Here is a 24607-nt window from a genome sequence, read left to right as displayed (position 1 = left end):
ACAGTTTTCTACGCTCTGGGTCCTAGTGGTGCCTCCCCACAGTCTGGCACCTGAGGCGGCCGCCTCAGTTCCCCTCATGGTCAGGCCAGCCCTGCAGCCTGACCACCTCCCATCCAGGGCTTAATTTGTCCCCCAGCTTGCTGGGTCTGAGGAAGGCTGCTGTGCAAAGTGATATTTGTATGTTTGTGAATCACTTTTCACTGCCTCCCAGCTCGCTAGCAAGTCTCCTGCTGTGAGACGTGATATTAACAAACGTACAAACATCACTTTTCACAGCAGCAGACTTACTCGCTAGCAAAAAAAAAAAAGCAACCAAAAAAGCAAAAGAAACAACAATTAAACAAAGTCAAGAACATGCAAAGCACCTTACTTGTGTTTCTATTCGGTGTAGGTCCAGTAAAGAATAGAGGCAACTGTACATTATTTTTATTATTGAGTATGAAAAACAACCCTACATCAATAAATTGCAATGATTTGGGCATGGATAAGGGCAGATTCATTTATTCCTAAAGTTAATTAAGTATTTTAGACCAAATTGTCAGAGTGGCCACCAGTGGTAGTTGGTGGCCATGCTGTGAGGCCACCAAAACATTTGTTGTGAGAACCCCTGCACTAGAGAGCTAACTGGGGCGTGGCTGCATCAGTAGCCATGACCTAAGAGTGCTTTCGAATATCTTGATTTATTTTTGGCCTAGCACTTAACTCGGTGGCACTGGTCTGTTTCGATGGTTGCATCGGATCAATTCCAACATTTCAGGGGAATTTCTAGGTGGCCATTAGGAGAAGGCGGAAGATTTTGCAAAAAGAAAAGGAGTACTTGTGGCACGTTAGAGACTAACCAATTTATTTGAGCATAAGCTTTCGTGAGCTACAGCTCACTTCATCGGATGCATTCAGTGGAAAATACAGTGAGGAGATTTATATACACACAGAACATGAAAAAATGGGTGTTATCTTACACAATGTAAGGAGAGTGATCACTTAAGATGAGCTATTACCAGCAAGAGAGCGGGGGTCGGGGCGGGGGGGAGAAAACCTTTTGTAGTGATAATCAAGGTGGGCCATTTCCAGCAGTTAACAGGAACGTCCGAGGAGCAGTGGGGGGTGGAGGGGAGGAAATAAACATGGGGAAATAGTTTTATTTTGTGTAATGACCCATCCATTCCCAGTCTCTATTCAAGCCTACATTAATTGTATCCAGTTTGCAAATTAATTCCAATTCAGCAGTCTCTCGTTGGAGTCTGTTTTTGAAGTCTTTTTGTTTTAATATTGCGACCTTTAGGTCTGAGATCGAGTGACCAGAGAGATTGAAGTGTTCTCTGACTGGTTTATGAATGTTATAATTCTTGACATCTGATTTGTGTCCATTTATTCTTTTACGTAGAGACTGTCCAGTTTGACCAATGTACATGGCAGAGGGGCATTGCTGGCACATGATGGCATATATCACATTGGTAGATGTGCAGGTGAACGAGCCTCTGATAGTGTGGCTGATGTTATTAGGCCCTGTGATGGTGTCCCCTGAATAGATATGTGGACACAGTTGGCAATGGGCTTTGTTGCAAGGATAGGTTCCTGGGTTAGTGGTTCTGTTGTGTGGTGTGTGGTTGCTGGTGAGTATCTGCTTCAGGTTGGGGGGCTGTCTGTAGGCAAGGACTGGCCTGTCTCCCAAGATTTGTGAAAGTGATGGGTCGTCTTTCAGGATAGGTTGTAGATCCTTGATGATGCGTTGGAGAGGTTTTGGTGACAATCGGAAAACAATGAGGGGGAAACAGGTGACAAGCCTGAGCGGGCAGAGCACCAGTCCCTGACCCAGAGCAACAGGAGCTTCGCTGCCGACATCCAGGTGCCCGATGGGGAGCTGCAGTCAGTGCCCACACGGGGAGCCAGCCAGGACATGGGCAGAGGGGATCCCTGAGAGGGGGCAGACACGAGAGGGGTTTAAATAGAACCCAGGGGTGGGTTCATCCGGACCTACAGGTAACCAGAGGAACCCAGGGGCAAAGCTCTGACAGCTCCATGATCCGAGCGAGGGGAGCAGAGCTGGGAGCCCAGAGCAGGTCGCCAGTGAGCCTGGTGTGGAGAGACGAGACCAGCTCTGACCACCTGCTCCCTGTGCCAGTCGGTTACCAGAGCGGATCACACAGAGTGTCCCCGGCTCCCGTCACCCCTGGATCCTCTGGAACAACCTGGAGTCTCCCTAGAAACCCCCCTTCTCCCCCCGCCCCGGGATCTGCTCGTCTCCTTTCTGTCCCCCCAGCGATCCTGTGGCTTCTAGGCAGGACGCCTGCATAGGGCTGGGAGAAGCTGCAGGAGCCCAGGGGAGGTGGGTCCCCAGGGGGCAGGGTCTGGGGCAGGCGGGTGCAGATCGGTGGGTTGATCGCTAGGACCCAGGAGCGGCTGGGGGGCGGCTCTGGGGGGAGGATCGCGGGGCTCAGGCCCGGCCCCAGGAAGTGACTCGCAGCCGCTGCGGGGACTCTGGCTCCCGGCGAGATCCCCGCGCCCCGGCGGCTGGTGCTGGGAGCCCGGAGCCCGGGCTGCAGCCGGGAGAGGGGAACCTCCAGCCGGGCCCTGCCCGCTGCTCCCCGGGAGCCTCTCCCAGGGCAGAGCCCCCAGCCCGGCCAGGGCCCCTTCCCGGCCCGGCCCCTGCCCCGGGGGGCCCCGCTCGGAGGGAAGGTAAGAGAGACCCGCCCCCCCCCGGCACCCCCGGGCTGCTCCCCGCGGAGCCGGCTGCGATTCCCTGCCCCGGGCCCGGGAAAGCTGCCGCAGCCCCCGGTGCGCGGGGCGGGGGGAGCCCGGCCGGGCGGGGCTGGGGCAACACGTGGGGGCAGCCGGGAGGGGTCTGGAGAGGGGCTGTGTGGGGTGTAGGAAAGGGGGACTGAAGGGGGGACAGGGGTGTGTGCGGGGCAGGAGGCGGGTTAAAGGCGATCCAGGGGCAGGAGGAGATGGGGGCAGTGGTTGCACTGAAGGGGGGATGGGCTGTTGCAGGGAATCAGGGTGTGGGGGGAATTATGGGGCTGAGGGGAACGAGGCTGGACTAGGGAGAAGATGGGGGGGTCACTGCGAGGGAAAGGGGGATGTGGGGCGGGGAGGCTGGAGGGAGAATGTGAGAGCAAGGGGAGACTGGCTGGGGGGAGAAGGAAGAGCCAGAGAGCAAGGAGGGGGTGGGGAGGGACACAAGGCAGCTCCCCGCCCCATGGAGTAGGAGAGGGGGCGGGGCTGCCCCTTCCAGCAGCCGGTGGGTGGGAGTTTTTTTCCTGAGCTGGTCACAGAAGCATTGGGGGGTGGCTGGGCAGGGATCTAACCCCTCACCGCTCAGAAACTCCACAGCAAATATCCACAGGCAACCCCCCTCCTCCCCCCACACACGGTGCTCCCAAGGTATTATTCGGTTGTTTTTTTTCAAGAGAGAATCATGATTTTGGGGTCTGTCTCCTGGGCGTTCGGGGCTGCCCAGGGCCCTGGTCTGATTTCCGTGCAGGATTCAGATCTCGGCCACACCGGAGTCAGACCGGAGTCACTGCTGGCTCTGGCAGGGGGTGAGTGCAGAGGGCCAGTGAGATCAGTCTCTGCCTGCCTGTCCCAGGGCGGTGCAGGCAGGGCCGGCTCTAGGCACCAGCCAACCAAGCATGTGCTTGGGGCCGCACTTCTCAAGGGGCCACAGTCCGGGGCGGGGCGGCACTTCTGAAGGGATGGCACTCCTTTTTTTTTTTTTTTCCTTCCCCTTTGGGGTGACAAAAAAACTAGAGCCGGCCCTGGTGCAGGGGGAGTCCAGGGAAACTCATTCATCAGGTGTTGCCACCAGAAGACTCCGGCTATTGCTAAGCCGGAGGAGGAGGCTGGTGTGTGTCTCTCTGCTCAGGATACAGCTCTGGAGTTGAGCTGCCTGGATCAGAAGCTGCCTCCTGCATTTTGACCTGGGAACCCAAATTGAGAAGCTGCTGCTTATCCAGCAGAGGAGCGACCTTTGTTAAAGCCCCCTCAGTGCCCATCTTGGGTGGGGACTTTCTCCCGTTCCTGGAACCAGCCCCGGGGCAGCTCCAGGCTCTGCTGACACCAGCCCCTGAGCCGGAGCCTGCAGGTGAGGGGAGAGACCTGGGGCAAAGTGCTGGGGTAGGTGTAGTATGAGAAACTGCTCCCTGTAGGAATTTGCTACATGTAGCAGACAAGTCCTACTTTGCTAAAAACTGCTAGCTGACTTAGCTAATTTCTACAGATAACAGTTTCTCACACCCTATAGTGTGAGAAACTGCTATCTGTAGAAATCTGCTGCTACTCACCTTTCCTGTCTTCTGGGACAGAGGTAGCAAATTGTTAACAGTAGCAGTTACTCATACCTAAGAACATTGTTCTTATGGGCTGACTTGTCGTAATTTGGTAAAACTTGACAGTGGCAAGGGATGGAAGCATAAAGTCGTCAGCTTCCAAACGACCCTGCCTGGTGTACAGATGTATCAAAAATAGTGAGGTCATTTAAACATCACTTGTTTTGCAGCGTCACTTACTGTGCTAACAATGTAGCATCCTGATATTGATATTTCCGTGCAAGTAACCTTTGGTGGGACGTGGGACACATGGAGGATAATTTAAACTCTGGGCTGGTGTGATCTCTGACCGTTACCGTTCATCAGCTCAGCAGGCAGGCCCAGGCAGCAATGCCCTTGTCCTGGTGCCTTGACTGAGAAAGGTTCTGATCCAAGGGAGGGTAGATTCCAGCCAGCTCCTGGGGTAATGTCTCACTGGCGATGAAAGGGCTTGTTCAGACAGAGATTTTGAAATCCGTAGGGTAAAGATGAGCCAGATGGGTTTGTCTTCGTGCAGGTGTATTTTAGTCTCTGGGGGTTGGGTAGAAAGGAGAGAGAAGTGTGTTGGATTTCCTGTTTCCCTTACTGAGGACAATCTATGCTCCCCTGACATTTTTCCTGGCAGAAACAATTCCTATCTATTTGTTACAGGGTCAAAATATGGCTGCCATCACACAGCGCCATTAGTGGTGGTGGAGGTGAGAAGGGGGCCAAGAAGTCCTTTCCCTCCCCAAACGTGCCCATGCATGTGGAAGCCGCAATGTTGCTGCTGCCGAAATACCCTGATGGCAAACGGGTGGGGCAGAAGGAACTGCCAGCTGTCCTGAGCAGTCCAGAGGAGCCATGCACTGTGTGTGAAGTGTATGCTGCTACACCTATTCTGTACTGGTGAGGGCAACCCTCACTCCTCAGTGCTCCTGGAGGCCCCAGGGCTTCCCCTGGCTTCCACCAGCACAAACACCGCACCTACCACCATTGCTCGAAGATGTATCACCTTCTCCTCCTCTGGAGGGAGGGGGGAAGACCGATGACCGGTGAGATTGTTAGGGTGAAGGTGGGCTGTATGGCACCATAGTAAAAACTGAAAAATGTTTCACAACCATTTTATTAGATTTAGCTCATTTTTAAATCATCACACAAATTAAAGTTTGCTATACAAGCCTACTGTGCAAACTCTGTTAATGAACTTCTCGAATGCAGGGCATTCATTTTTGGAGACTTCTCATGTGTCAGATACTTCCTTCCTTCAAGATATGCTCATGATCAGGCAGAAGACGACTTCTTTCAGAACACACAATTCTATTCAATGAGGAACAAGAACACTCAGCTGTAGCTCTTGTGACTGAGAGTAGGAAGAGGTGAATTCCTACTTCTTTCATCCCAGGAAACACAGCACAAAAATTGAGTTGAACCATTAGAGATGATGATGATGAAGAAGTTGAAATCAAATCTTCATTTGTTCATCATGTGATATTCCACTCTTTGTTCATATTCTCTATTCTGTCCTGATCACATGGCAGCCCCGTTGCTGGGAGTGCCTCACTCCACTCAACTGTCGGTGTTTTATAAGACAGGCATCTGTAAAAGCAACGTAGAGGTTGATAGAATCCAAAAGTTGTTGTAGAGATGTAAGAATCAAGTCAATGTACTGTACTTGTCAGCTGGACAGTGCACTTAACATTGGCCCCCAGTTTGTAGCATGTGGTAACTCTTGCTTAAAGAGAAAGTGTGATGTGACAGCCATGTTTGTTCGCATAAACTGTGGTGTGTCTCCAGCATTCTTAACACCTCACTAAATTCTTCTCAGATTGGCTTTAGCAATGACTGGCTTATGAGGCTTTCTGCATGTCGATGCAGTCCAGAGGATTGGTGTTTTGCAGCCTTTTCACATAGTTTATCAGCATTGGCTTTGCTGGTCAGGCAAACCAAGTTACTCCACTTTTACTTTATAAATCCGTGGAACGCTCACATCTTGAATACTGTGTGCAAAGGTACAGAGAAGGTAACTAAAATGATGAGAGGTATGGAACAGCTTCCATAGGAGGAGAGATTAAAAAGACTGGGACTTTTCAGCCTGGAAAAGAGAGGACTAAGAGGGAATATGATAGAGGTCTATAAAATCTTGACTGGTGTGGAGAAAGTGAATAAGCTCCCTCATGTAACCAAGAACAAGGGGTCACCAATGACATTAATAGGCAGCAGGTTTAAAACAAACAAAAGGAAGGACTTCTTCACACAACGCACAGTCAACCTCTGGAACTGTTTTCCGGGGTGGTGGGGGTGGGGGAAGAGGTTGTGAAGGCCAAAACTAGAACAGGATTCAAAAGAGACCAAGATCAGTTCATGGAGGATGTGTCCATCAATGGCTATTAGCCAGGATGGGCAGGGATGCAACCCCATGCTCTTGAGAGCCTCTTGTTTTCCAGAAACTGGGAGTGGATGGCAGGGGATGGTCACTCAATAATTGCCTGTTCTGTTCATTCCCTTTGAACCCTCTGGCCTTGGCCACTGTCAGAAGACCGAATACTGGGCTAGATGGACCCTTGGTCTGACCCAGTCTGGCCGTTCTTATGTTCTTATGCAAAAATTAATTATAATAAAAATGTTTAGTACAGAAACTCCCGACACCAGCCAAAATTGATCACTTGGGCACCGCAGCTCTGTCTGCTGGATACCTTGGCAGAGTAGGTGAGTTCATGTAAATACAGTCTGGTCCTGAAGCCTTCCCCCTACCCCTGGCTCATCACTCGCTGTCAGGGGAGAGCTCATTCACACCTTGCTTACAAATCATCATTTTAAATTATAAGGTTGGCCAACATTGCCAAAACCAATGTGCCGACGTTGTCAGAAAAAACAACAGCTGTGTGAGGAAGCCAGTCTTTGTTCAGACTTTTCAAACCTATTATACTTTCAGGTACAAGTATTTGATCATACACTGTATGTGTATTTTAAAGTGTGCATTAATGTTTCAATTTCTATTGCAATTTCCAGCCAATGACTAAATTGGCAACACTGCGGGTAACTGGTTGATCACTGCGGGGCGGGGAAAGGATGGGGCGGGCGGGGGAGGGAAGTCCCTGTTTCACTGAATTAAGTCTCCTGCAGCACCTTAGTAGGTTACATCAGACGGAGAGGAGCTCCAGTGGCTAGTCATTGGGATACCTGTGTCTTTAAGGGTATGTCTACACTACGAAATTAGGTCGAATTTATAGAAGTCGGTTTTTTAGAAATCGGTTTTATATATTCGAGTGTGTGTGTCCCCACAGAAAATGCTCTAAGTGCATTAAGTGCATTAACTCAGCGGAGCGCTTCCACAGTACCGAGGCAAGCGTCGACTTCCGGAGCGTTGCACTGTGGGTAGCTATCCCACAGTTCCCGCAGTCTCCGCTGCCCATTGGAATTCTGGGTTGAGATCCCAATGCCTGATGGGGCTAAAACATTGTCGCGGGTGGTTCTGGGTACATATCGTCAGCCCCCCGTTCCCTCCCTCCCCCCGTGAAAGCAAGGGCAGACAATCATTTCGCGCCTTTTTTCCTGAGTTACCTGTGCAGACGCCATGCCACGGCAAGCATGGAGCCCGCTCAGGTAACCGTCACCCTATGTCTCCTGGGTACTGGCAGACGCGGTACGGCATTGCTACACAGTAGCAGCAACCCCTTGCCTTGTGGCAGCAGACGGTACAGTACGACTGGTAGCCGTCATCGTCATGTCTGAGGTGCTCCTGGTCGCCTCTGTGAGGTCGATCAGGAGCGCCTGGGCAGACATGGGCGCAGGGACTAAATTTGGAGTGACTTGAGCAGGTCATTCTCTTTAGTCCTGCAGTCAGTCCTATTGAACCGTCTTATGGTGAGCGGGCAGGCGATACGGACTGCTAGCAGTCGGACTGTACCATCTTCTGCCGAGCAGCCATGAGATGTGGATGGCATGCAGTCCTTCTGCACCCTCTGCTGCCAGCCAAAGATGTAAAAGATAGATGGAGTGGATCAAAACAAGAAATAGACCAGATTTGTTTTGTACTCATTTGCTTCCCCCCCTCCCCTGTCTAGGGGACTCATTCTTCTAGATCACACTGCAGTCACTTACAGAGAAGGTGCAGCGAGGTAAATCTAGCCATGTATCAATCAGAGGCCAGGCTAACCTTCTTGTTCCAATAAGGACAATAACTTAGGTGCACCATTTCTTATTGGAACCCTCCGTGAAGTCCTGCCTGAAATACTCCTTGATGTAAAGCCACCCCCTTTGTTGATTTTAGCTCCCTGAAGCCAACCCTGTAAGCGCCCCTCCCAGCGTCACAGCAATGGCAAACAATCGGGCATCTGAGAGTGCTGTCCAGAGCAGTCACAATGGAGCACTCTGATGGGGCTAAAACATTGTCGCGGGTGGTTCTGGGTACGTGTCGTCAGGCCCCCGTTCCCTCCCTCCCTCCGTGAAAGCAAGGGCAGACAATCATTTCGTGCCTTTTTTCCTGAGTTACCTGTGCAGACGCCATACCACGGCAAGCATGGAGCCAGCTCAGGTAACCGTCACCCTATGTCTCCTGGGTGCTGGCAGACGCGGTACGGCTTTGCTGCACAGTAGCAGCAACCCATTGCCTTCTGGCAGCAGACGGTGCAATACGACTGGTAGTCGTCCTCGTCGTGTCCGAGGTGCTCCTGGCCACGTCGGCTGGGAGCGCCTGGGCAGACATGGGCGCAGGGACTAAATTTGGAGTGACTTGAGCAGGTCATTCTCTTTAGTCCTGCAGTCAGTCCTATTGAACCGTCTTATGGTGAGCGGGCAGGCGATACGGACTGCTAGCAGTCGTACTGTACCATCTTCTGCCAGGCAGGCAAGAGATGAGGATTGCTAGCAGTCGTATTGTACCATCTTATGCCAGGCAGGCAAGAGATGAAGATGGCTAGCAGTCGTACTGTACCATCTTCTGCCGAGCAGCCATGAGATGTGGATGGCATGCAGTCCTGCACCGTCTGCTGCCAGCCAAAGATGTAAAAGATAGATGGAGTGGGTCAGAACAAGAAATAGACCAGATTTGTTTTGTACTCATTTGCCTCCTCCCCTGTCTAGATCACACTGCAGTCACTCACAGAGAAGGTGCAGCGAGGTAAATCTAGCCATGTATCAATCAGAGGCCAGGCTAACCTCCTTGTTCCAATAACAACGATAACTTAGGTGCACCATTTCTTATTGGAACCCTCCGTGCAGTCCTGCCTGAAATACTCCTTGATGTACAGGCACACCCTTTGTTGATTTTAGCTCCCTGAAGCCAACCCTGTAAGCCGTGTCGTCAGTCGCCCCTCCCTCCGTCAGAGCAACGGCAGACAATCGTTCCGCGCCTTTTTTCTGTGCGGACGCCATACCAAGGCAAGCATGGAGGCCGCTCAGCTCACTTTGGCAATTAGGAGCACATTAACCACCACACGCATTATCCAGCAGTATATGCAGCACCAGAACATGGCAACGCGATACCGGGTGAGGAGGCGACGTCAGCGCGGTCCCGTGAGTGATCAGGACATGGACACAGATTTCTCTGAAAGCATGGGCCCTGACAATGCATGCATCATGGTGCTAATGGGGCAGGTTCATGCTGTGGAACGCCGATTCTGGGCTCGGGAAACAAGCACAGACTGGTGGGACCGCATAGTGTTGCAGGTCTGGGACGATTCCCAGTGGCTGCGAAACTTTCGCATGCGTAGGGGCACTTTCATGGAACTTTGTGACTTGCTTTCCCCTACCCTGAAGCGCATGAATACCAAGATGAGAGCAGCCCTCACAGTTGAGAAGCGAGTGGCGATAGCCCTGTGGAAGCTTGCATCGCCAGACAGCTACCGGTCAGTTGGGAATCAATTTGGAGTGGGCAAATCTACTGTGGGGGCTGCTGTGATGCAAGTAGCCCACGCAATCAAAGATCTGCTGATATCAAGGGTAGTGACCCTGGGAAATGTGCAGGTCATAGTGGATGGCTTTGCTGCAATGGGATTCCCTAACTGTGGTGGGGCTATAGACGGAACCCATATCCCTATCTTGGCACCGGAGCACCAAGCCGCCGAGTACATAAACCGCAAGGGGTACTTTTCGATAGTGCTGCAAGCTCTGGTGGATCACAAGGGACGTTTCACCAACATCAACGTGGGATGGCCGGGAAAGGTGCATGATGCTCGCATCTTCAGGAACTCTGGTCTGTTTCAAAAGCTGCAGGAAGGGACTTTATTCCCAGACCAGAAAATAACTGTTGGGGATGTTGAAATGCCTATATGTATCCTTGGGGACCCAGCCTACCCCTTAATGCCATGGCTCATGAAGCCGTACACAGGCAGCCTGGACAGTAGTCAGGAGCTGTTCAACTACAGGCTGAGCAAGTGCAGAATGGTGGTAGAATGTGCATTTGGACGTTTAAAGGCGCGCTGGCGCAGTTTACTGACTCGCTTAGACCTCAGCGAAACCAATATTCCCACTGTTATTACTGCTTGCTGTGTGCTCCACAATATCTGTGAGAGTAAGGGGGAGACGTTTATGGCGGGGTGGGAGGTTGAGGCAAATCGCCTGGCTGCTGGTTACGGGCAGCCAGACACCAGGGCGGTTAGAAGAGCACAGGAGGGCGCGGTACGCATCAGAGAAGCTTTGAAAACCAGTTTCATGACTGGCCAGGCTACGGTGTGAAAGTTCTGTTTGTTTCTCCTTGATGAAACCCCCCGCCCCTTGGTTCACTCTACTTCCCTGTAAGCTAACCACCCTCCCCTCCTCCCTTTAATCATTGCTTGCAGAGGCAATAAAGTCATTGCTGCTTCACAGTCATGCATTCGTTATTCATTCATCACACAAATAGGGGGATGACTACCAAGGTATCCCAGGAGGGGTGGTGGAGGAGGGAAGGAAAATGCCACACAGCACTTTAAGCACAGCACTTTAAAAGTTTACAACTTTAAAATTTATTGAATGACAGCCTTCTTTTTTTTGGGCAATCCTCTGTGGTGGAGTGGCTGGTTGGCCGGAGGCCCCCCCACCGCGTTCTTGGGCGTCTGGGTGTGGAGACTATGGAACTTGGGGAGGAGGGCGGTTGGTTACAGAGGGGCAGCAGTGGCAGTCTGTGCTCCAGCTGCCTTTGCTGCAGCTCAACCATACACTGGAGCATACTGGTTTGGTCCTGCAGCAGCCTCAGCATTGAATCCTGCCTCCTCTCATCACGCTGCCGCCACATTTGAGCTTCAGCCCTGTCTTCAGCCCGCCACTTACTCTCTTCAGCCCGCCACTTACTCTCTTCAGCCCGCCACCTCTCCTCCCGGTCATTTTGTGCTTTCCTGCACTCTGACATTATTTGCCTCCACGCATTCGTCTGTGCTCTGTCAGTGTGGGAGGACAGCATGAGCTCGGAGAACATTTCATCGCGAGTGCGTTTTTTTTTCTTTCTAAGCTTCACTAGCCTCTGGGAAGGAGAAGATCCTGTGATCATTGAAACACATGCAGCTGGTGGAGAAAAAAAAAGGGACAGCGGTATTTAAAAAGACACATTTTATAAAACAGTCGCTACACTCTTTCAGGGTAAACCCTGCTGTTAACATTACATACATAGCACATGTGCTTTCGTTACAAGGTCGCATTTTGCCTCCTCCCACCGCGTGACTACCCCCTCAACCTTCTCCCCTCCCTGTGGCTAACAGCGGGGAACATTTCTGTTTAGCCACAGGCAAACAGCCCAGCAGGAATGGGCTCCTCTGAGTGTCCCCTGAAGAAAAGCACTCTATTTCAACCAGGTGACCATGAATTATATCTCACTCTCCTGAGGATAACACAGAGAGATAAAGAACGGATTTTGGTTGAATGCCAGCAAACATACACTGCAATGCTTTGTTCTACAGTGATTCCCGAGTACGTGTTAGTGGCCTGGAGTGGTAAAGTGTCCTACCATGAAGGACAAAATAAGGCTGCCCTCCCCAGAAACCTTTTGCAAAGGCTTTAGGACTACATCTAGGAGAACTGCAAATGCCAGGGCAAAGTAATCCTTTCACATGCTTGCTTTTAAACCATGTATAGCATTTTAAAAGGTACACTCACCAGAGGTCCCTTCTCCGCCTGCTGTGTCCAGGAGGCAGCCTTGGGTGGGTTCGGGGGGTACTGGCTCCAGGTCTAGGGTGAGAAACAGTTCCTGGCTGTTGGGAAAACCGGTTTCTCCACTTGCTTGCTGTGAGCTATCTACAACCTCCTCATCATCATCATCTTCTTCGTCCCCAAAACCTACTTCCGTATTGCCTCCATCTCCATTGAAGGAGTCAAACAACACGGCTGGGGTAGTGGTGGCTGAACCCCCTAAAATGGCATGCAGCTCATCATAGAAGCAGCATGTTTGGGGCTCTGACCCAGAGCGGCTGTTCGCCTCTCTGGTTTTCTGGTAGGCTTACCTCAGCTCCTTCAGTTTCACGCGGCACTGCTTCGGGTCCCTGTTATGGCCTCTGTCCTTCATGCCCTGGGAGATTTTCAGAAAGGTTTTGGCATTTCGAAAACTGGAACGGAGTTCTGATAGCACGGATTCCTCTCCCCAAACAGCGATCAGATCCCATACCTCCCGTTCGGTCCATGCTGGAGCTCTTTTGCGGTTCTGGGACTCCATCATGGTCACCTGTGCTGATGAGCTCTGCATGGTCACCTGCAGCTTGCCACGCTGGCCAAACAGGAAATGAGATTCAAAAGTTCGCGGTTCTTTTCCTGTCTACCTGGCCAGTGCATCTGAGTTGAGAGTGCTGTCCAGAGCGGTCAGAATGGAGCACTCTGGGATAGCTCCCGGAGGCCAATACCATCGAATTGTGTCCACAGTACCCCAAATTCGAGCCGGCAACGTCGATTTAAGCGCTAATCCACTTGTCAGGGGTGGAGTAAGGAAATCGATTTTAAGAGCCCTTTAAGTCGAAATAAAGGGCTTCATTGTGTGGACGGGTGCAGGTTTAAATCGATTTAACGCTGCTAAATTCGACCTAAAGTCCTAGTGTAGACCAGGGCTAAGAACCCAGCCCTGGGAAGCCCATGCTGACAGGAGCTGTCTGTGAGAGGAGAAATAAAAAAGACCCTCTCCCACCCACACACACCCTATTTTTCGAAACACTGGTGTCTCAGTCCACCGGGGTAACTCTTACCCTGTCTGCCCCTGCCTCTGCCAGGGTTTTACCCTCTGTTACCTTCTGGCAGCGCCTCACCCCTGGGCTTAACCCCAGCTGCTTCCCCCCCATCCCTGATTTTGCCCTTCAGCCCCTATCCTAACCCTGCTTCCAGCTGCTTGACCCCCCGACCAGTGAATTTTTGCCCCCTGCTCAGAATCTGACCAACCCCTCCCTCCTCTGATTTGCCCCCTTTCCTCCTTTTTAACCCCTGTAAAAGTCTGCAGAATCTTATGGGTAATAAGGGCAGGGTGAAGGGCAGTGACTTCAGCAGATGTTATTGAGCGTGCTCAGTTCACGTCAGCATGCTCAGTGCACCTTAAGTAGCAAATTCCTACAGGGAGCAGTTTCTGCTCCTCCACATGGCAGGAAAGTGACTCTGCACAAAGGGCCCCTTTCAGGGACCTGCTGGCGAGTTTGAAGTACAGGAGGGAGGGGCTCCCCGTGTGTCTATGAGTCCCAGAGCTGCTGTCCTCATGGATACTGCTAGGGTTCAAACCCCTGTTAGCAGTGTCAGTGGCTGATCTCCCGAAGGAGAGCAAAGGCCCACGTCAATGGAGCAGTCACCAGTTCTCCAGGGAGAGGGAAGATGATAAAAAGGGAGAGTGGAGAGACTGGAAGGAGCAGCAGGAAGAGAAGTTCCCAGACCTACCCAGATCCATTCCCTGCATTATCCCGGGCAGACTGACTCTCCTGGGCACAAGGAGAGGAGCTGAGAGAGGAAAAGCCAGTTGCTGACTGCCTGGAATCACTGCATTGCTTGTAGAGTGGAGGGACAGGCGCTGCCTTTGGGGACAGTGTCAGAGGGAATCCCCAAAAGTGGCTTCTCTGATTCTGCTCTTTTTCCAGCATTTGGCTCAGAGACACTGTTACAGGGAGAGTTTCAAAGTGTCCCGGTGGGTTCAGTTCTGCTGGGAGGGGGCTGGCCTGGGTGGTAATAACCTAACTGGGTTTCTTCCCAGCATGGCAAAGTCCCGAGCATCTGACTCAAGGGAAGGAGCCTGGGGGAAAATCAGGGTGTGAAATGGACTCAAGCCCCTTCTGAAACCTCCCCCATCGCCCCTCTCACCCCAACAGGCTGAGAAATCACATCCAGATTTCGCTCCAGATCAACCCATCTTCCAGGAGAAAGGGAAGGGAAATGGCTGTGATGGAGCCAGCTCAGGTAGGGGATTTTAAGGGAGCTGCTGGGAGGAGGGGGTGGAAGGGAGAGGCAGGGAGGAAACAGGGTGTGATAAGCCTGCTGTTAGAGGGCTTATTCCTTCACCCACTTACTTCCCTGGTCCTTCTCGCATGAACAGAGAGCAACAATACCCGAAGTCCAACGGTGCAAACAATTCAATGTTTATTGGGGTGAACTTCCAGCAAGCATGATTCCAGTTTCCTTCCTTAGTGTCCCCCTTCCCAGCTCTGACACCACAGAGCCTTACCTGTGTCCCTGTTCCCATTCCTGCCCTTAGCCAAACATGATTCCAATTTCCCCACCCCCATTCCCTGTTCCCATTTCCCCCCTTAGCAAAACATGATTCCAATTTCCCCACCCCCATTCCCTGTTCCCATTTCCCCACCCCCCCACACTCACTTCCTGATGGACTGCAGACTAGATAGTAAAACTTGAGTTCTGCTTAGCTATACCTTAACCAATCATTTTCCTGAAATTTAACTAACCAATCCTAACATATTGTGACATGATTATGTAACCAATTATATCGCACCACCTTAGTTTACACCCAGCAAAATTAATTATACAGCAGACAGAAACAATCACAGAACCAGACAGAGACCATGCAAATAAACAATAGCAAAGTGCGAACTATAATGACAAAACAATAGAGAAGTGAGGATTTCCCATCCCAGCTATTGATAAGTGAGTTCTTGCCAGACAGGATGCTATCAAACTAAGTTTCCTTTTACATTTTCTAGGCACTTCCCTTTCTCTGGAGGTGATGGGCATTATCAGGAGAGGATTGTATTCCTAACAGCCCAATAGCACCTTATTTCAATGTGACTAGGTTGAAATGTGAGGAGGTGACCGGTCGCTTCCCGGCATATGGCTGCCTCTGCTGCTTAGCCAAAGGCCTTAGCCTAAGCACAGGGCCTCGGACTGTCACAGTAAGAGAAGGCCCTTCCACCCGCAGACAGTGATTTTGATTCTTTCTTTTATACTGCTTGAACTAGCCAAGTGATAAGAATACACCTAAATTCTTAGCGTATCGGCCTTTACAGCCAGGCCTGCATCTCTCCATCCTCACACCTGCTGCTTTTCTGAATAGGCCCATTGGCAGGAGGGGAACTTTCCTCATTTATGAAACAGGAAACAGGGCTTGGAACATTTTCCAGACTCCCAGTGCTGGAGCCTGACCCCACTGGCCAGAGGCTGCTGTGAAATACGAAGGGAAGCTGTCGGGATTCCTGTCCCCGGCTCAGAGCTCTGCTTCCCGTATCTGCCTGTGGCTGGCAGGTGAGTGGGAAATGAGAAGACCCTGCCCTGCTCTGTGTGCTGGGGGGACAAGGAGCTCTCACTTTCTGCTCACCCAGTGAAGCCACATGGCTGCTGCAGGGTGGGAGAGGGATTCTGCTCCTCTGGCCCTCCCAGAGCTTTTTTTTCTTCCTTTCCCGTGACTAGTGGGATTGTGGCTGGAGCAGCAGGTGCTGACTGGGGGACTCTTGTTGTTCCAGATGCCGGTGACCTTCGAGGAGGTGGCTGTATATTTCACCCAGGGGCAGGGGGCTCTGCTGGACCCCGCTCAGAGAGCCCTCTACAGGGACGTCATGCAGGATAACTACGAGACGGTGACCTCGCTGGGTAAGCGATTCCCGTTCCCTCGGTTATTAGAAAATGTAGGGCCTGTATTTCTGACTCTGGTTACGTTCTTCCCTGGTCAGTTAGATTGGAGGAGAATTTGTCCCATAGTCCACAGCTGCGGCGAGAGAGACTTGCATCTCTGTACCCTCTCCAATGGGACCGCAGTGTCAAAACCTAATGGACATGCGAAACCATTCCCACCCACCTCCAGCTTTCAGTGGGGCAGAACTCATGAATTGTCCTGTCTATTATTTCTCATTCACACATAGCATCTCTGTTCATCTCCCTCCGTGGGTCTAGCTCTCGCCATGGGGAGGGCTCTGGGCTCTGCAGGTTTAGAAGGAGGCAGGGGTTTAACTCTCGAGCTGTGTGTTTGTCAGCAAGGCCCGCAGAATGCACAGATTCTGCAAACTCCTAGTGAGGGCATGACAATTCCCCTCACTTCCCCAGATGTCTGCCTCTCCCAAGGGGGCTCAGTGACCATGTTCCCTTCCCCTTGGATTCCACGTTCCCCCAGCACAGCATCGGGACATGGAATCCCCTTTGTGACAGACTCTCTCTCAATCCTCCATGCACCCTGATCTGGTCTGATTTCATCCCCTGCGCAGGGTTTCCCATTCCCAAGCCTGAGCTGATCGCCCAGATGGAACGAGGGGAAGAGTTGTGGGTCGCGGATCTCCAGGCCTGTGAGGAAAAAGAGATCCCGAGAGGCACCCGCACAGGTGAGGACTGACACAGAAACCATGTGGTGAATGAAGGAAAAAGTTGAGAATCCCAAATGTGTGGTGTGAGTAAGCGCCCTCTGTTCTTCCTCATCTCAGCCAGGGCAGGGCCGTAGTCAGCAGATATCGCTCACGCCATTTCCACCCACCCTGTGAGCTGCTGGAGCTTCCTTCCCAACTTTCCTTCCCTGTGAGTGTTTGGGTGGGATGTGGAGTCAAAATCCAATTGCTGATTCTTCACAACTTTAGTGTGTTGGGTTTTCCCTCTGTGCTATTCCTCTTTCTCCCCAGCACGATGACTCCTGTCTGGATTGTCTCTTTCCCAGCAGGTGCTAAGAGAGTGAGTGAGAGTGAGGATGGGAATCATGAGGACGTTCCTGGGGAAGTTGATGAATCTATTATAGGTGGTGGAGGACACAAGGATCCCACAGCCCAGCAGAGAAATCCCACTGAAGAGAAACCATACCAGTGCCTCGAATATGGGAAAGGATTCATTCTGAGCTCACACCTTGTGACACATCAGACAATCCACACTGGAGAGGAACCCCTTCAATGCTTGGACCGTGGCGAAAGCTTCAATAATTGCTCAGACCTGAATAACCATGGGAGAAGCCACACAGGCGAGAAACCCTCTCAGTGCCTCAAGTGCTGGAAAACTTTCTACTCAAAGTCAGCACTAATGAGACATCAGAGAACCCACACAGGAGAGAGACCCCATATGTGCTTAGACTGTGGGAAAAGTTTCACACAGAAATCAGGCCTTGTTACACATGGGAGAATCCACACAGGAGAGAGACCCCATAAGTGCTTAGACTGTGGGAAAAGTTTCACACAGAAATCAGGCCTTGTTACACATCGGAGAATTCACACAGGAGAGAGACCCCATAAGTGCTCAGACTGTGGGAAAAGTTTCACACAGAAATCAGGCCTTGTTACACATCAGAGAATCCACACAGGAGAGAGACCCCATAAGTGCTTAGACTGTGGGAAAAGTTTCACACAGAAAACAGGCCTTGTTACACATCAGAGAACCCACACAGGAGAGAGCCCCCATAAGTGCTTAGACTGTGGGAAAAGTTTTGCACACAAAACAGGCCTTGTTACACATCAGAGAATCCACACAGGAGAGAGACCCCATAAGTGCTTGGACTGTGGGAAAAGTTTCACGGAGAAATCAGGCCTTGTTAAACATGGGAGAATCCACACAGGAGAGAGACCCCATAAGTGCTTGGACTGTGGGAAAAGTTTCATACAGAGATCTTCCCTTGTTTCACATCAGGCAATCCACACAGGAGAGAGACCCCATAAGTGCTTGGACTGTGGGAAAAGTTTCATACAGAGATCTGCCCTTGTTTCACATCAGGCAACCCACACAGGAGAGGTTCCCTATAAGTGTTTATACTGTGGGAAAAGTTTCACATGGAGATCTGCCCTTGTTTCACATCAGAGAACCCACACAGGAGAGAAACCCCATAAGTGCTTGGACTGTGGGAAAAGTTTCATACAGAGATCTGCCCTTTTTTCACATCAGGCAACCCACACAGGAGAGAAACCTTATAAATGCCTCTACTGCGGAAATGGTTTCCTTTGGAAGTCAGATCTTATAAGACATCAGAGAATCCACACAGGCGAGAGACCCCATAAGTGCTTAAACTGTGGGAAAAGTTTCACACAGAAATCAGTCCTTGTTACACATCAGAGAACCCACACAGGAGAGAGACCCCATAAGTGCTTGGACTGTGGGAAAAGTTTCAAGGATAAATCAGGCCTTGTTAAACATGGGAGAATCCACACAGGAGGGAGACCCCATAAGTGCTTAGACTGTGGGAAGAGTTTCATATGGAGGTCAGGCCTCTTTAAACATCAGAGAATCCACACAGGAGAGAGACCCCATAAATGCTTGGACTGTGGGAAAAGTTTCACACTGAGATCAGACCTTATAAGACATCAGAGAATCCACACGGGAGAGAGACCCCATAAGTGCTTAGACTGTGGGAAAAGTTTCATATGGAGGTCAGGCCTCTTTAAACATCGGAGAATCCACACGGGAGAGAGACCCCATAAGTGCTTGGACTGTGGCAAAAGTTTCACGTTGAGGTCAGACCTTATAAGACATCAGAGAATCCACACAGGAGAGAGACCCTATAAGTGCTTGGACTGTGGGAAAAATTTCACACTGAGATCACACCTCATTAAACATGGGAGAATCCACACAGCATTTAAACTTCTGTGACCCATGGCCAGAAAGGGTGAAGCAACTTGCAGGTTAATTGATCTAGATTCAGCCTTTCGAGACATGCTTCTAAGCCCTGGTCTACACTAGGACTTTAGGTCGAATTTAGCAGCATTAAGTCGATGTAAACCTGCACCTGTCCACACGATGAAGCCCTTTATTTCAACTTAAAGGGCTCTTAAAATCGATTTCCTTACTCCACCCCTGACAAGTGGATTAGCGCTTAAATCGGCCTTGCCGGGTCAAATTTGGGGTACTGTGGACACAATTCGACGGTATTGGCCTCCGGGAGCTATCCCAGAGTGCTCCATTGTGACTGCTCTGGACCGCACTCGCAACTCAGATGCACGATTGTTTGCCGTTGCTCTGATGCAGGGAGGGCGACTGACAACACGGCTTACAGGGTTGGCTTACAGGGAGCTAAAATCAACAAAGGGGGTGGCTTTACATCAAGGTGTATTTCAGGCAGGACTTCACGGAGGGTTCCAATAAGAAATGGTGCACCTAAGTTATTGTTCTTATTGGAACAAGGAGGTTAGTCTGGCCTCTGATTGATACATGGCTAGATTTACCTCGCTGCACCTTCTCTGTGAGTGACTGCAGTGTGACCTAGAGGAATGAGTCCCCTAGACGGGGGGCGGGGTTTGCAAATGAGTACAAAACAAATCTGGTCTATTTCTTGTTTTGATCCACTCCATCTATCTTTTACATCTTTGGCTGGCAGCAGACGGTGCAGAAGGACTGCATGCCATCCACATCTCATGGCTGCTCGGCAGAAGATGGTACAATAGGACTGCTAGCCATCCTCATCTCTTGCCTGCCCAGCAGAAGATGCTGCAATAGGACTGCTAGCAATCCGTATCACCTGCCTGCTCACCATAAGATGGTTCAATAGGACTGACTGCAGGACTAAAGAGAATGACCTGGTCAAGTCACTCCAAATTTAGTCCCTGCGCCCATGTCTGTCCAGGCGCTACTGATCGACCTCACAGAGGCGACCAGGAGCACCTCGGACATGACGATGACGGCTACCAGTCCTATTGCACCATCTGCTGCCACAAGGCAATGGGTTGCTGCTGCTGTGTAGCAATGCAGTACCGCGTCTGCCAGCACCCAGGAGACATACGGTGACAGTGAGCTGAGCAGGCTCCATGCTTGCCGTGGTATGGCGTCTGCGCAGGTAACTCAGGAAAAAAGGCGCGAAACGATTGTCTGTCCTTGCTTTCACGGAGGGAGGGAGGGAACGGGGCCTGACGATATGTATCCAGAACCACCCACGACAATGTTTTAGCCCCATCAGGCATTGAGATCTCAACCCAGAATTCCAATGGGCAGCGGAGACTGCGGAAACTCTGGGATAGCTACCCACAGTGCAACGCTCCGGAAGTCGACTCTAGCCTCGGTACTGTGGAAGCACTCTGCCGAGTTAATGCACTTTTAATGCACTTAGAGCATTTTCTGTGGGGACACACACACTCGAATATATAAAACCGATTTCTAAAAAAACAACTTCTATAAATTCGACCTAATTTCGTAGTGTAGACATACCCTAAGTGTGTCAATGGTATTTAGGGCCATTGCATGTTCTATAGGCTTGAGCTTTGAAATCTAAACTTGTATTCCTAAAGAATTGGAAGATGGTAACCATAGTAGTCTGTGTTTACCTATGTCTTATTAGAGGTTAACAATGTAATCAAACAGTTCCTCTCTAGGGCTGTATTCTGTTAACTTGGAGATCAAAAGGAAATATTAACATTTAGATAAAAGTTAGGTGTAATAATGTCCTTGTCTGCATGTCTCTCTAAAGTTTGTAGTAAATAGTCCATGAACTGCTTAATGGATAATCACCTTCTGTTAATCCCTGTAGTTAATTGCCGGTGATGCTGAGGAAATTCAAGGTTATTTCAAAAGCCTATTTTTCACCCCAGGACTGCGTGCCATCGAGAGGCTGTAAAAATCTGTATAAAAACTCTTGGGACCTGATCCTTTTCTCTCAGATCTTCTTAAGCTTTATTTGGGGGTAGCTTGAGTCATAAGACTGAGATCTCCAGTCCCATCTGGACTGCCTTGATAGTGAACTGCCCTGATTTGGACATTAGACTAGAACAAGGGTGGGCAAACTTTTTCGTCTGCGGTGTCAAACTGTATCGAGGGCTGGGTAGGGAAGGCTGTGCCCCCCAAACAGCCTGGCATCCGCCCCTTCCCACTTCCTGCCCCCTGACTGCCGGCCTCAGAACTCCCGACCTATCCACCCCACCCTGCTCCTTGTCCCCTGACCACCCTGTCCCAGGACCCCTGCCCCAAACCACCCTCCCCCGGACCCCACCCCCTATGCAACCCCCCTGCTCCCTGTCCCCTGACTCCCCCCCTGACCCCTATCCACAACCGCACCCCTTGACAGGCCCCCCCGGGACCTCACCCCCTATCCAACCTCTCCCGGTCTCGGGACTGCCCCGACTCCTATCCACACCCCCACCCCCTGACAGGCCCCCCGGGACTCCCACGCCTATCCACCCCCCCCATTCCTCGACCCCTGACCGTCCCACCCCAGAACCTCCACCCCATCCAACCGTTCCCTGTCCCCTGACGGCCCCCCCGAACGTCTGTTGCCCCCACCGTTGCTCCCTTACCATGGCGCTCAAAGCGGCAGGAGCTCGCTGCCCGCGGGGCGCGCTGTTGCTGTGAGGGAGGGGGGCAGCAGGAGAGGGACTGGGGGCTACTTCCCCGGCTGGGAGCTTGGGGGCCTGGCAGGATTGTCCCGCGGGCCAAGGTTTGCCCACATCTGGACAAGAACCTGATGAAATGATTCGAAAAAGGACCCTTCAATTCTAAAGCACCATCCCTGCAGTGAAACTGCCCTAAGGACTCTATTCATGTCTGTGTGTATAATGATCAAGACTTTCTCTTTACTTCTTTTAATAAATGTTACTTTAGTTAATAAGAATTGGCTGTAAGCATGTATTTGGGTAAGAACTGAAGTATTCCTTAACTTCTTGGGTAATGTATCCAATCGTTTGGGGTTGGCTGAACTTTTTAGATGATGAACAAGATTTTCAGTAATCCGCATTATATTTAACTGGGCTGTCTGGGCGGGAGCCCAAGGCTGGGTGTCTTTAATGCAGGGGTAGTCAATAGGCAGACATGGGCCAAATCTAGGCAACCAGGTGCTTTCGAATGGAACCCTGAAATGTTTTTATTTCTCTATTATCATCACTGTTGTGGTTTCTTTATTATTATTTTCTCTGGAGTGTGGACTTTGTCTATAGCTTGACAAGGAAATTTTGACCTTGAAAAAAAGAATTGACTACCTGTGCTTTCAGGGAACTGTGTTTTGGCTTCTGGGTAACCAGTAAGATAGGCATAGAAGGTGTTTTGTTGCTGGTTTGGTGAATCTAAGTATTGGAATATCCACCAGTTTGGGGGATTGTCTGCCCCATTCTTTGCAGTTTGTCCTAATTGATCAAGTTCAGCGTGCTGCTCCCGGAGCATCAGGCATCTGCAAATCTGCACAGGGAAGTAACCTCTGAGATGTTCTCAGTGTGGAAAATGCTCCAAATGAAAGTAACCCCACAGTGGACATCAGAGACGCCTCCATTTCCTCATTCCCACACACATCAGGGGCATTTGGCTCCCAAGGACCCAGCTGCCCATCACTCAGATAAGGATCCAGCAGCAGCCGAGAATCAGCTGGTCAGTGACCCTCTGGCTCTGCCTGGCCTAAGCAAACCACAGACAAAGGAGCAGAAGCCCCGATCAGCCCCTCCTCCCTGCTGCAGCCCTGGCTGCTGAGCTGATGGGCCACAGGTGGGGGAAGGGAGAGAGAGAAACTCCTCCAACTGCTCCCTATGCCTGGCTGAAGTTCCCCCCTCTCCCTTCCCCTCCCAGTCGGCATCCCCCTGCCATGGAGATGAGGAGAAGGACTGTCATAACCATACAGCTAAGGGTAGCCTAGAATTCCTCCTTACCTGTAAGGGGTTAAAAAGCTTAAGTAACCTGGCTGGCACCTGACCAAGAAAAAACAATAAGGGGAGAAGATACTTTCAAATCTGAGGGGGAGAAGGCTTTTTTGTCTGTGTGATGCCTCTGCTGGAGACAGATCAAGGAAGCAAGCAATCCAACTCCTATAGAGTTTGTAAGTAATCGAGCTAGAAAATGCGTTCGATTTTCTTTTGTTTTTGGCTTGTGAAATTCTCTGTGCTGGAGGGAATGTATATTCCTGTTTTGGGGGGTTTTTTTGGTAACTTTAAGGTTTTGCCTAGAGGGGGATTCTTTATGTTTTGAAGCTAATTGCCTGTGAGATTATCTTCCATCCTAATCTTACAATGCTAGTTCTTTTATCTTTTTTGTTCTTCTAATAAAGTTCTGTGTTTTTTTTTAAAATCGGATTGGGGATTTTAGGGTCCTAAAAACCCAAGGCTGGTCAGTGCTCATCTTGTTTATTCTCAAGCCTCCCCAGGAAAGGGGGTGTAAGGCTTGGGGGGATATTTTGGGGGAACAGGAATTCCAAGTGGTCCTTTCCCTGATCCTTTGTTAAATCACTCGGTGGTGGCAGCGTGCCGAATCTCAAACACACACACACACACACACACAAAATTTGTGCTTGGGAAAGTTTAACCTGAGCTGGTAGAAATAAGCTCAGGGGGTCTTTCATGCAGGTCCCCACATCTGTACCCCAGAGTTCAGAGTGGGGAAGGAACCCTGACATGGTGGGAGAGGTGAGATCATTTTGAACCAAAAGCACAGACTGAAGAGGTTTTCTGTTAGCTGAAAACAGCTACAGGTTCTGTCTCTTTGCCTGGAGGCAGAGGTATTCGATTACAGCCAGGGAATTCACAAGCTGGCTTTTTTTTTCTTTCTAACTCTCGGGTATAGCTTGGTTAAACACAAAAAGACCAGGGTGACAAAAAGCAATGTCCAACAAAACCTGGATTTAGCCAAACTGAAAGCAGAAGAGAAAGAAAAGGAACATAAAAGACTGATCGAATTAAAACAACTCGAGAAAGATGCTGCTGAAAGAAAAAAGAAAGCCAAAAAAGCTGCCCACAGGAAAGCGATGGAGGCGGTGGTGAAACACTTGGAGGCGGAGATGGAGGTGAAATGCTTAGATCTGGAAAGCGCTAAGATGGGTCCACTGGATAACCCTAACAATCCTTCCCCAAAAATCCACAGATGGGAGCGACTATGTCCACAGTATAATGAATCCAGTAATATTGCTGAATATTTCCTCACCTTTGAGAGACTATTGCAATTCATGCAATTCCTGACGCTCACAAGATGACCACATTGGTAGCAAAATTGACTGGAAGAGCTCTGGACGTATTCAACAAGATGCCTATTGATGAGGCTTCTGACTATAATAAATTCAAGGATTTGGTTTTGAAACAATTTCAAGTTACACC

General features: G+C 50.5%; 1 protein-coding gene across 2 annotated transcripts; it reads left to right on the top strand.

Annotated features, from left to right (window-relative positions):
• Positions 1 to 2419: 2419 nt before the first annotated feature.
• LOC125621550 (uncharacterized) lies at positions 2420 to 22152 on the top strand. Of its 2 annotated transcripts, XM_048818488.2 has the most exons (5): positions 2420 to 2676; positions 14525 to 14612; positions 16127 to 16253; positions 16862 to 16975; positions 17302 to 22152. In XM_048818488.2, exons 2-5 carry the CDS (start codon positions 14589 to 14591, stop codon positions 19206 to 19208), a joined length of 2172 nt encoding a protein of 723 aa, XP_048674445.2. In that variant the 5' UTR covers positions 2420 to 2676; positions 14525 to 14588; the 3' UTR covers positions 19209 to 22152. The 2 variants fall into 2 exon arrangements, with proteins under 2 accessions (XP_048674445.2, XP_048674446.2); XM_048818489.2 differs by lacking the exon at positions 2420 to 2676 and having other exon boundaries at positions 13085 to 14612; positions 17305 to 22152.
• The last annotated feature ends 2455 nt before the right edge of the window (positions 22153 to 24607 follow it).

This window comes from Caretta caretta, chromosome 14 (genome assembly GCF_965140235.1).
Source record: "Caretta caretta isolate rCarCar2 chromosome 14, rCarCar1.hap1, whole genome shotgun sequence".
In the NCBI taxonomy this organism is placed as follows: Eukaryota; Metazoa; Chordata; order Testudines; family Cheloniidae; genus Caretta; species Caretta caretta.
The sequence above is the reverse complement of the archived record's forward strand: the minus strand, read 5'-3'. Positions and strand labels throughout refer to the sequence as shown.